The sequence below is a fragment of the Hyperolius riggenbachi genome, chromosome 8, assembly GCF_040937935.1.
Source record: "Hyperolius riggenbachi isolate aHypRig1 chromosome 8, aHypRig1.pri, whole genome shotgun sequence".
Classification (NCBI taxonomy): Eukaryota; Metazoa; Chordata; class Amphibia; order Anura; family Hyperoliidae; genus Hyperolius; species Hyperolius riggenbachi.
In genome coordinates, this window is record NC_090653.1 from 148,743,239 (window position 1) to 148,756,557 (window position 13,319).

General features: G+C 43.2%; 1 protein-coding gene across 1 annotated transcript in view; it reads left to right on the plus strand.

Moving 5' to 3' along the window:
* Positions 1-200: 200 nt before the first annotated feature.
* Positions 201-13,319, plus strand: part of LOC137527410 (mitochondrial ornithine transporter 1-like) — a 42,659-nt gene continuing 29,540 nt past the window's right edge. Inside the window, exons 1-3 of the mRNA XM_068247921.1 lie at positions 201-216; positions 2,240-2,498; positions 3,622-3,762. Coding sequence (XP_068104022.1) covers positions 201-216; positions 2,240-2,498; positions 3,622-3,762 — 416 coding nt within the window. The remainder of the gene's footprint in view (positions 217-2,239; positions 2,499-3,621; positions 3,763-13,319) is intronic.

Sequence of the window (13,319 nt, forward strand, 5' to 3'; positions counted from 1 at the left end):
GATAGAGCCGTTTTGATGGTGAGCGCTGGCTTTGGACAAAAAGGACATCAGTTTTGTCAGCATTCAGTTTCAACCAGTTATCATTCATTCATGCCTGTAGCTCAGCTAAGCAAGAGTTTATTTTTGGAGTAGGGTCTGTTCCACCAGGTTTGAAGGGCAGGTATAGCTGTGTCATCGGCGTACCAGTGGTACATCATGCCATGTCGTTGGATAAGTGTACGAGTGGCAACATGTAGCTTGCAAACAGCAATCTACATGCACATATCAAGCGAATATCCAAACGCGACATGCTTGCATTGCATATGGATATTAACTTGATATGTGCTAGGTTCAATAAAGCAATTTTATTTCAACCGACATCGTGCGGACCACACTTTCACTTAATGCATTTAAATTGTATGCAAGGTGGAAATCTATTTAATTAACCACTCGCAAACAGAATGAAGCTAACCTTTTGCATAAGGGGTGTGAGAAGATGCCTCCAGGCCCACAAACAAGATTTCCATGGTGCCCTTTAGTCCAACTATGAACACCCCCTTTAATGTATATTAATTGCATATACAACAATTACAATAAATATAAAGAAAGCAAAGATGCTTACCTGTATCTGGAATCTTCGTTAATGCAGTCGTCCAAAGGGACTTTCACACTTAAAGGGAGCTGTAGGGGAGAGACATTTGGAGGCTGACATAATTATTTTCTTGGCTGTCCAGCTGATCCTCTGCCTCTAATACTTAACCCCGTCTACACGGGGAGATGTGGAGGCGATCCTCTTCTGCATCTCCACTCGCCGCGCGTGCGTCGGATTCGATCCCCTGCTCGTCCCCGCCCGGCGCCGCTTATCTTCCGCTCGATTCCCTGCCATTGTCCCCTCATGGGGAACGAGCAGGGAATCGGCGGCTCACAGATCGGAACTGTCGGGACTTATCAATCGAGCCGCATTAGCGGCTCGATTGATAAGGAACATCGCCGCCTCATCTACGCGTGTAGATGAGGCTTTAAGCTGTAGATCCTGAACAAACATGCAGATCAGGTGTTTCTGACAAAAATTTGACCAGATTAGGTGCATGTTTGTTTCAAGTATGTGATTCAGACACTACTCACCGGAAACATCAGCAAGTAACTGGTATTCTTTTAAAAGGAAATACATATGGCAGGCAGTCTCCATATACCTCTAACCTTGGGTTCCTTTTTAGGGCTCGTTTCCATGCAGCGCAGATCCCCGTGGCTCTGCTCGGCGATTCAGCTGTGAATTGCCACGCATGAATGGAAACTACAGACAGTGCAGTCTAAGCACTGTCTGCTGTCCCTTTGATCGATTTTCCAGAAGCATGCATGAAAGCGGGCTATATGGAAACTAGCCCTAAGGAGTGTGTAGAAATAGCAAAGAGAGCCGAGGGAGAGCCTTCACTTTCTCCCTCATTTGCATTGCTGTACCCGTTCTCCTCTACCAGCCTGATCAGTGACTAGAAATCTCTCTCGTGAAAACTGATAGTTATGAAGCACTGCAGGTCTGCTATGCAGAAACTGGTAGCCTGACTATTTTGTTTTTAGTGTTGCAAAGACCAGCATATGTATACAGTGGCAAACCCAGGATTTTCAAGGGGTGGGGGGGGGGGGGGGGGAGGATTCCTGAGAGGTCTCACTCAGCCACGCACAATACAGTATAATAATATGGTAGGACATCATGCCGGGTGCACATAATGCAATTTCTCGTCCGACCGACAGGATCTGACAATTATTTCCTAAATTTCTGATCTGTTCCCGATTGACAACCGGATCGATCAGGAGCAGATTGGATCCAGATAATATTGACAGCTGACATTGGTAATGAAGGGGGAAGTGAAGCATTCACACATCAGGGCACAGGGCTGTGCTCATACTTGACTCTGTTAAGTTCCCCAGAGCTGCTCCATGCTCTGTACACACGCTGCTGCTCTGTGCTCTGTACACATGCTGCTGCTCCATGCTCTGTACACACGCTGCTGCACCATATTCTGGTGTCTCAACCTGTGCCTGTCCCCAGACTCTGCAATGGCCCTGGTCTGAGGGGGGATTCTTGGCAGCTGTAATCCCCCCCCCCCCTCCTGCGTTTGCATATGTGTATACTTTACATTACATACATGTATCTATTGTCTGCAGAAGGATTTTATATTTTGCCCAAAAATAGACTGTTAAACATAATCCTAAAACTTTCTGTAGTTCCAGAGCTATAATGTGACAATCATTGTTTTTGTAGGTGGAGTGGCTTGTGTGCTTGCTGGACAGCCCTTTGACACAGCCAAAGTGAAGATGCAGACATTTCCTTACATGTACCGCAATTTTGTGGACTGCACTGTGCGAACTTATCACATAGAAGGACTGCGTGGGCTGTATCATGGCACTGTCCCTGCTTTAGTGGCAAACGTGGCAGAAAATGCAGTGCTGTTTGCATGTTATGGATTTTGTCAGAAGCTTGTATCCTATGCTCTGGGACTGCATAATGAATCACAACTGAGGTGTGTTTAACCTGTGCCGCAGTTACTTCTTGTCCTATTTGCTTACATAATCTCACTCACTTCATCTCATGCTGTTTTTTTCCTTCTTTTTCCTTTTTTCATGTTGTTTTGTAGATACTTTTATGATGATTTTGTTTTGACAGTGTCATGTTGTCTTTGCTTAGTGGTATCCACATGCAGTTATTGAAGCTAAAGTAAGCATGGTGTTCATGGTGAGAGATATTTGATGTCAGAGGGGACTGGCCCTTGGCTTTGGATAGAAAAAAAGGAAGTACTCACGGAATCAAGGCAGAAAAGGGTTAAGATGAATTTTTTTTATTTTTATTGTCCACAGCTAATGGTCACCTGGCTTTTAGTTAGATTTGGTGGAGGCCAGCATCCACCAGGCCCTTAGACTCTTTCCAGGCCCTAGGCAGCTGCCTAGGTTTGCTTTGTGGATGATCTGGCTCTGAATGAAGGCACTCAAATACTCCCAGGCAAAAGTATATACTACAGTCTTCACAAACTTTCATACCAGTCACGCTATATATGATACTGAGCATCTGCTATATATCTGATACTGAGCATCCATCTGCTGTTAGCACTTCCTACTCACAGCACTGAAAAGTTAGGCAACACACGCCTCTAACATACATGTCCAACAGAAGCTCCATCCACTATATAACCAGAGGTGTATGTAACCCTTGTGTCCTTCAGTTATTTCACTCTCCACCTATATCTGCAGTCTACACCAGAGGTATCCACACTTTTTCAGCTTTAGTGAAAATTTTATGAAATGTTGTTCACTTTAAAGACTTGAGGACACCCTTATAAATTTGGAGAGTTAGGTTTGATATAAAACTGTGTGTAAAAGGTTGGTCTCTGTGAATGTTTTTTGCAGATTCAGTAGATATTTTCTAAATACAGTAAACTGCCTACAATCCTAATATTAAATAGCAGAACTGTGATTTGTGGATTTTTGTTTGCCACATGGATCAGCTGGGGTCATTAGGAAGGCAGGATGTGGTTTGTGATTGTTTGTTTGTGTGTGAGTGTGTTTGTTTGTGTTTTGTCACAGGTGCCTGCTTTTTTTTCCCCTTTGTAACTTCTGTTTTCACCTTTTTCAAAATATTTTTTCCTCTAGGGACCATCATAAGGCTACTGCAGGGTCTTTGGCTTCTGTTTTCTCCTCTTTAGTTCTTTGTCCAACAGAATTGGTGAAATGCCGCATGCAGACTCAGCATGAAATGTGGGTATCTGGCCACAAAGGAATACCATACAAAAGGTCAGTAGTTTGGAGAACACCGATGGTTTTGGATATTTAATGATATTTGAACTTAAAAGCTGTGACTTTCAAAACAGAGTGTGTTGGATACTTACCTCAGTAGAGGATGCCTCTGGATTCTCCAGATTCTTCTCTGATCCTTCTTGTGCCCACACCACTGCTCCCCAGGATACTCTTCTTCTTTTGGCCACGCTCCCAACATTGTACGCTTGTACTGATGGCCAGCACAGTAGTAGCACGGAGCCACTCATGCATGGGGGCAAGAAGTCGAGCAACTCCATGGCATTGTGCAGGTGTGTGCAAACTTGCACCTGCGTAGTGCAAACATGCTTGTACACAACTTTTTTTCTAAATTTTGCTTCAGGTACACTTTAAGCATGTAGTGTACTATCAGCTGTGCAATGTTCTTTCGCTGGATCTCTTAAATCCTATATGGGAGCAAAGTGGTGGACCAAATGTACCTCTCATTGCACCACAGCTGGGTCATTCAAATGTGACCATGTGACACAACAGATGGAAGAAAAACAAATGCAGGTATTCATTTTTCAGAATAAAAGACTGGCTCAACACAAACCAAGCCATGGAATAGACATAACCCCTGCAATAAACTGATTGATTGTTGGTTTCATGTATCTAGGAAAATGAGGGTGAGTTCCAGAGCTAACATTAAGGCCAAGCCAATTGTGTGGTCTCCAAGCTAGCAGTGGATGCAGACTTATTTTACATAAACAATGCAGTCCATGATGGGACACATCTAAATGGACAAAAAGCTTGAGAGTGAGCCTATATGAGCTTGCCCAGAGGGATGTACTTAATATCTCAGGGAACCACCGGAAGGATCCCTCTGTGCTGCTGATCTTACCATTTTGTCAAAAACCTAAGCGGTTTTTGCCTTTTTCATGATTGCTAACTCAGTAAAGGACCAGCCCTTAAAGCGTTGCTATCATATAAATCCGGCATAGTGGGGTCTGAACCCTCTATAACAGTAATTATAGATTGACGGTATACCTTGAAATGAATCAGAGCACTCAGTATATGATTTTTATATAAAAAATTGTATTTGCTTATCATACAGCATATATACAAAATATGAACCGTTCCAAGTAGTGTTTCCTTATAACAGTATTCCATCTTATCAAGGCTTTAGAGCCAAGCAATTATCAATCATCTAAGTACATTCAAAAAAGAATATAACAGTTGTGTTATGTAGAATAAGATCAAAAGTAGTCTCATCTGTATCAATAGCTATGTATCTAGTAGCTGTGTAAAACTTGTAGTAATCTTCTTAAAGAAATAGCATAAAAAATAGCTTCTAAAAAAACTTCTTGCTAACATCTTAACAACACTTAATGCTGAAAAATTAATAAAGTAAATCACCAGAATATTAAGCATATTACCCCTTCTCTGACATCTCTTCAGCATCTAGAACCACTTGTGGGAAGGTAGCTTCTGCCTCATGTGTCTTCTCAGGAGATTGTTGGGCTTCTGCAAACTATGAGCTTTCAGCTTCTACTTTTATAGGGGTTGGAGGCAATATGGCTGCCTAATCTGGACTTTCCCTGGATCCCAGGTTCTGATTGGCTAAAGCTTTTGTGCGTCAATACTTTATCATGTTTTGATTACCTAAGTCACAATATTATTGTTTATAAATTCTTAATTACCTTATCTTGTGGGAATTAACGTCATTTGGAGTGCTTGACATTTTGTTTAGGTCCTTTCTGACGCACGTAATTAAAAATAGACGTCAACAGCCATCTTGTCTGTTGGCTGACCCAAACATGGAGACTAAACAATGTCATTCATGACGCATTTCTGATAAAGTGTTCCCTGTTAATTATGTTGGAATGTCTTGGTACTTTGCCAGGTCAGATTGACACTAACACAGACCTGCAAGAGCCTTCAGCAATTTAAAGCTTATTAAAACATACAGGGCTTCTAATATACTTATTTAAATATAAAGCTTATTATATAATTCTTCTTAAAACAATTAATCATATAAGAAATAATTGCATATTAAATCTTAATAATATAAAATCATTGTCTATATTTTTGTCTTTCTTATAAAATAAATATAATGTCCACCGGCAGAGGTCAGCATTTCATAACAAATAACAATCTATTAATAATGTTGATTTTATAAGAATATGAGACCACTAGGTGGCATCATTGTCATCTTTAACTAATTGGGAAAACACCTTCTTTGTTTAATATTTATAAAAGTTAAACAGGGCACTCTACAGTAGGCAATTAGGACTATCCTCAACCATCAAGTGAACATAGTCAAACATGATAAAACATAATAAAACATAGGAGTGGACATAAGAGTGACCATATCTAAATGACCATATGATAATGTCCCTGATGTTGAAGTCAAATAACAGTCCACAGGTTACTTCCTCCAGACTTGTTTAGTACATAGGTGATTTCCAACAGTTCCTGAGTATTATAGTAACGGTATACGCTCACCAGATTCCACAGCTGCCCTTCTCAGGATCAGCAAAACACGCTTCTGGTCAAGCCAGTATTCTCTCGATGTCCCAGCCTTTTCCTCCTCAGTAAGCCATGCAGACATAAGAGATAAAAAGCTCCAATAGTGTAATACTGTATGCTTTAGATCTACTCCAATGCACAAGTGCTCCCAAAAAAATATATAATGTCAGCACCCTGTGCTTCACTGTGCTCCACCACCAGATGATCAATAAAGCCTCTCACCACATGAACTGGCTGACCCAGCACAGACCAGCATCAATCACTTTTGCCGCTTGCATCAAGCTTATATTCTCGTTGACAGCCTTCCTGGAACTCAAACAGGGCCAAACATAGTGTAAAATCTTCTTTTATTAAAATGATTAAAACGTAGTGCACTTACAATATAGTAGAATCAATGCGCATATAAAATCCTTATGAGCTCTTTCAGCGTCCCTCGCTCCTCAGGCCACGCCCAACTAGTTTCGTCCTATGACTCATCAGGGGCTAGGGCCAATAGGAGCGAGAGGACGCTAAATACTTTCTCCCAGGTCACATGATCATCAACGGAGCTCAGCGTGGTTCACTCATCTCAGCCTCCGCAATAGGCTGAGAATACTTACGCTCCACCCCCCTCACAGAAAACAGGCTCTTGATAGGCTAGGGCTTCTCTCCCACTGAACTACATCTCCCATGATGCTAATCTCCCTCCCCTACCTTGACCATGATTGGGTAATTCATCTACATACACGCCGTGTAATCTTCCGTGTTCCACACGGAAAGCAATACACATTAGGCAGCTTCCATCCATCTTAAACTACATTACCCATCTTTCCTCATGTTTATGGTGGCCCAGAGTTGCGACCTACTCAAACCCATACCTCTGACCCTCAGAATGAATTTCGCTTTACATATAATTAATACTGAAAATGATAAGTTAATAAAATGATAGAAAACGCTAAATTTAACACTAAATTTAACACCCACAGATTTAGTTCTAGAGTGGTGGTCATGCCACCCACATCAATCCAGCTGCATGATTCATGAACCCTGCTGAACCCCATCTTACACCAACTTGAATCAGTCTTCACACATATGCTGTTTCCCATCCAGTGTCATCAATGTCTACCCTTCTACACACATTTCGGGCATCCTTGCCACACATGCGCAGATGTCTGCCATAGTTTTTACCACATCCTTATATATTGTATTATCAGATCCTTATACCTTAGCAGAACCATATTGCATCCCTTTCCCACAGCACCCAAAAAACACTTCCTCACTATACGACAATTAATGATTATTTTTAATTGTCGGCCTACATGCTAAGACATCTTCTCGGATACATCTGTATCCTTTACAATCTTTCCTTCATCTGCATACAGACATCTGCAGCATGTGTGATCATTCCACAACTGCACTCCAACTGCACACCTTCTGCTAAGGTATAAGGATCTGATAATACAATATATAAGGATGTGGTAAAAACTATGGCAGACATCTGCGCATGTGTGGCAAGGATGCCCGAAATGTGTGTAGAAGGGTAGACATTGATGACACTGGATGGGAAACAGCATATGTGTGAAGACTGATTCAAGTTGGTGTAAGATGGGGTTCAGCAGGGTTCATGAATCATGCAGCTGGATTGATGTGGGTGGCATGACCACCACTCTAGAACTAAATCTGTGGGTGTTAAATTTAGTGTTAAATTTAGCGTTTTCTATCATTTTATTAACTTATCATTTTCAGTATTAATTATATGTAAAGCGAAATTCATTCTGAGGGTCAGAGGTATGGGTTTGAGTAGGTCGCAACTCTGGGCCACCATAAACATGAGGAAAGATGGGTAATGTAGTTTAAGATGGATGGAAGCTGCCTAATGTGTATTGCTTTCCGTGTGGAACACGGAAGTTTACATGGCGTGTATGTAGATGAATTACCCAATCATGGTCAAGGTAGGGGAGGGAGATTAGCATCATGGGAGATGTAGTTCAGTGGGAGAGAAGCCCTAGCCTATCATGAGCCTGTTTTCTGTGAGGGGGGTGGAGCGTAAGTATTCTCAGCCTATTGCGGAGGCTGAGGCGGAGATGAGTGAACCACGCTGAGCTCCGTTGATGATCATGTGACCTGGGAGAAAGTATTTAGCGTCCTCTCGCTCCTATTGGCCCTAGCCCCTGATGAGTCATAGGACGAAACTAGTTGGGCGTGGCCTGAGGAGCGAGGGACGCTGAAAGAGCTCATAAGGATTTTATATGCGCATTGATTCTACTATATTGTAAGTGCACTACGTTTTAATCATTTTAATAAAAGAAGATTTTACACTATGTTTGGCAGTGTTTGAGTTCCAGGAAGACTGTCAACGAGAATATAAGCTTGATGCAAGCGGCAAAAGTGATTGATGCTGGTCTGTGCTGGGTCAGCCAGTTCATGTGGTGAGAGGCTTTATTGATCATCTGGTGGTGGAGCACAGTGAAGCACAGGGTGCTGACATTATATATTTTTTTGGGAGCACTTGTGCATTGGAGTAGATCTAAAGCATACAGTATTACACTATTGGAGCTTTTTATCTCTTATGTCTGCATGGCTTACTGAGGAGGAAAAGGCTGGGACATCGAGAGAATACTGGCTTGACCAGAAGCGTGTTTTGCTGATCCTGAGAAGGGCAGCTGTGGAATCTGGTGAGCGTATACCGTTACTATAATACTCAGGAACTTGTTGGAAATCACCTATGTACTAAACAAGTCTGGAGGAAGTAACCTGTGGACTGTTATTTGACTTCAACATCAGGGACATTATCATATGGTCATTTAGAAATGGTCACTCTTATGTCCACTCCTATGTTTTATTATGTTTTATCATGTTTGACTATGTTCACTTGATGGTTGAGGATAGTCCTAATTGCCTACTGTAGAGCGCCCTGTTTAACTTTTATATTACTTGCAGAGTGACACACACACTTTTTTCAGGTGCGATCCAGGAAAAGTTTTAATACTTTGTAGTTACGTTTACCGTGAGGAGCGCACAAATAGGTTTTGTTCATTAAGTTTTGTTTAATATTTATATAACTTGTTCCCAAAACATCATGTGTTATCAGCTTTCTGAGACTAGAGCACGTCAACAATTCTTCCAGAACCATAACAATCTCACGAGAATGTCTTACTGTCTCATCTTTCACGGGTAGAATACAGCTTACATGTTTCAAAGTAATAGATTCTATTATTTAGGGTTTTACAATAACTATTCCTTTCTTTAGAAAGACTGTATTGATCATTAATATTTAGAATAATAATATCTGTGTGTAATAATTATGTGCATTTATAATTACTGCAGTAATGTGAGTTTAATTTGCTTTTCTGTCTTCACACAGAAGCCTCTTTAAATATTAAGGCCACGCACTAGCATAAACAAGAATGCTCTGACTTTTTGTAACTAGAATAATCTTATAGGCCTCACAGCCTGGAATATGTTATGTCACAGAGCAATATAAAGTACTCTAACTTTTCACTTTACAATGAAATTTTGTATAGAACATTAAAGCTTAAACCATACACTTATGACAGCTTTTTCCTGCATAAATAAAACCGCTAGAATTCTGACAATTTCAAATAAAGGGAAAAATGGTAATGCACTCAATAAAGCTAATAACTTGCATTACAGATCTTGCAGGTCAGGGTAAAAAGACACTGAGCAAAAATAAGAGATCTGGGCTCTACACAAATGACAGTATATTGCCTTTATTTTTGCCCTTTGGCTGCTCTGCCCTGTGAGCTCCACACATTAAAATGAATAACTTGAGCAACTGAAATACCATTGCTCTTATTGTTTCATATTGTAAGTGCAGCAACACAGAGGGGTTCTTCTGGTGGTTTACCCTTGCTGTTAGCTGCAACCCATGAGGTTTGGGACTCTGGCTATATGGGTGACTTCAGGTAAGTTCTTTATCATGATTGTTTTTTCCTTTGTGTGTAAATTTAAGGGTCACGTCAGACAAATGGCTGCCTGCATCTATCTCCAACATTTACTGCTGGCGTCCACCTTACCCCTCATTGTTCGAATTTTTCAGAGACTCTGCATGTAGCTTCTAGCATTACTCCTGGTTCCATATTCCCCTAGGGTAGGCATGTCCAAAGTCCAGCCTGGGGGCCTAACATGGTCCACCGAGCCTTTTCTGGTAGCCCACAAAGCTCTCTGTAGCTGTTAGTTCCATGGGGCCTGAAGGCCGTTGATGAGGGGCAGCATGCAGGGGCCACCTTGTCCCCCTTTTGCTCACCAGTAAGTTATCAGCCACCACTGTAGCAGTAGCAGCCACTGACTAGCAGCTGCCTCGGTGAGATCAGCAGTGACAGTGTAACGGTCTAGTGTCGTAGCTCAGATGTCTGATTATATGGTGATCTGCAGAATCAGCAATAATACAGACGCTATACCTGATTATGGGTGATCTACAGAATCACCAATAATACTAGTATAGCAGACAAGGAGCAGAGCGTGTAGTGATTAGGTGCAGTGGCGTAGCTAAGGAGCTGTGGGCCCCGATGCAAGTTTTACATGGGGCCCCCCCAAGCACTCTATACATAACAATTGATTTGGCGCACCAAAACCTGCCAATGACAACCACAGAGTCAGAGTTGCAAGAAAGAGATGGGGAACAGTGTTTTAAGGATTACTACTATTCAAAGCATCTATAAAAATGATTATAACCAGCACAGGACCAACAGAGAGCTAATACTGTGATGAAGGGTGGTCCCTTCGGGGCCCCTCTGGCCCGAGGGCCCCGATGCGGTCGCTACCTCTGCACCCCCTATTGCTACGCCCCTGATTAGGTGCAACCGTAACTTAATGGTTTAATGAGACCTCACCAGAGGGGCTGGTGAGGTATAAACAGTACACTGACCGTGCACTTAAGTACGACCTCCAGCAAGCTGGAGAAACAATACTGAAGAGGCTGAATCTACCGAGGAGCGGGTGATTTAGAATGTACTGCAGGCAAATGTACACCCGAGGGGCGGGTGAGTCAGACTGTACTGCAGCCTAGTAGACACAGAAATACTACAAGGACAGATTAACTAATGAGCAGGTAATTAAAGCTGTACTACAGCCTAGCAGAGCTGCTTCACCAGCGGAGCTGGCGTAGTTAACACCTCACCAGTGGCGAGGGCCCACTGGTGAGTAGAATGGTCAGGCAGGCAAGGTTCGGCAACAGAGGGGTAAGTATCAGTACAGAATCGTGAGACGAGAGTAATCGGTAATCAAGCAGAGGTTCAGCAACAGGAAGGTACGTATCGGTACAGAATCGTGAGACAAGAGAGTAATCGGTAATCAGGCAGAGGTTCAGCAACAGATAAGCAGATAGGCAAAAGTACAGGATCAGAAAGCAGGATCAGAGTCAGAGTAATCGCTAAGAGTCATACACAGATCATCAATACAGTAAGCAATATCCAAGTCTAGGTGTGAAGTCCTTGGCATCAACACCCGAGAACTAGTCTAACAAATAATAGCAAAGTAGCAATATCCTAGACTAGGTGTGAAGTCCTTGGCATCAACACCCGAGAACTAGTCTAACAAATAGCAGCAAAGTAGCAATATCCTAGACTAGGTGTGAAATCCTTAGCATCAACACCAGGGGACTAGCCTAAGGTCTGAGCGCTAACACGCAAGTATTCACGACAACAGACCATGCTTGAATGAAGCCCGGAGGCTTAAGAAGCAGAGGAGACCCCACTGGCACGCCCCCCCCCCTCCCCTACCATCAGCCAATCCTGGGCGCCGTGGGACTCCTCTGACGTCAGCCGACCAGCAGGTCAGCTGACGGGCTTCCTCCCCGCATAAAGGTTCCGTCTATGCGCGCGCTAAGGCGACCCCTGCCCGAGCGAATGTTCCGTCGGCCGCATGGAGGCAACTGCGGCGGCGGTGCTGTTCGCCACAGCTGCCTTGAGTCTTACAGACAGCCACTGATTAGCAGCTGACACTGTGCTAGCTGTGCACAGTGTATGGGTTATTTCCCGTGGTAATATTTTATTTGACAATGTCACAGGCATAGTGTATCTAACGGATATCCACAAAAAATTGTGTTTAATTTCAGTAGTTTACCTTCTAGCCTTCTAGCTCTCAAGAATTGCAATATGGCCCTTGGCCTAAAAAGTTTGGACACCTCTGCCCTAGGGGATCAAAATGTGAAGCAAAGACAAACCGACGGGCAGGGTTGGATTTACCATAAGGCACTGTAGGCACGTGCCTACACGCGCCTGCTGATTGAAAGGCGGCTCACTTACTTTTGCAAAGTCCTGATGAGAGTATAAATAAGGCTACTCACCCTGCTCTCGGTATTCCACTAATGAAATCTCCGTTCAGTCAGAGGCATCTCTATCTACTGAGGTTCCTCTAGCTCAGGTCTTTTCAACCTTTTCACTAATTGTACCACTTTTATCGCCTGAAAATTTTCAAGTACCACCAGTGTGCCTGCGCAGTAGATTGAACGTGATTGGGCTTGGCTGTTTCTGCTGGAGCCTGAACAGAGAGCAGCTACTGCACATGCGCACACACCGACGAGGAGAACTTTGGGGCTCCCAGTGCTGGATCCCCTCTACTGAGGAGGAAGGGGGAAGCCTCTTTAGGTCACAAAGGTCTCCCCCTCCCTGAGGTAAGTATCCCCCGGAGGCACTTTTTTCTTACAGGTACACTTTAAGAAAAAATGGCATATGGGAGGGGAAAAGTAAGAGGTATTGGTGGGGAAAAGCTTACAATTAGATTGCTAGCCTACAGATTGTCAGTATTGGCAATCTGGAGGTAGATTGCCAATGTAGGTAGCCTTGCAAGTTCCTCGCCCTCCCCCCCCCCCCCCCCCCCGCTTAATTCTTTGCCTGGTTGTCTCTTCCCCACTGATTTGAGGTCTGAAGCACAGCAAGAAGCTACGGAGGGGGAGCCACACTTTGTGGAGGCAGGACAGGACCAGGACAAGTAGCAGGTGGACAACAAAGTGACAGCCAAACCTGGTGTGTACCACCTAGCCAACAGAAAAGTACCACCGGTGGTACGTATACCACAGGTGCAAAGCCCGGGTCTAGAGAGATTAGCCTGTCTAATTAGGCCTTATC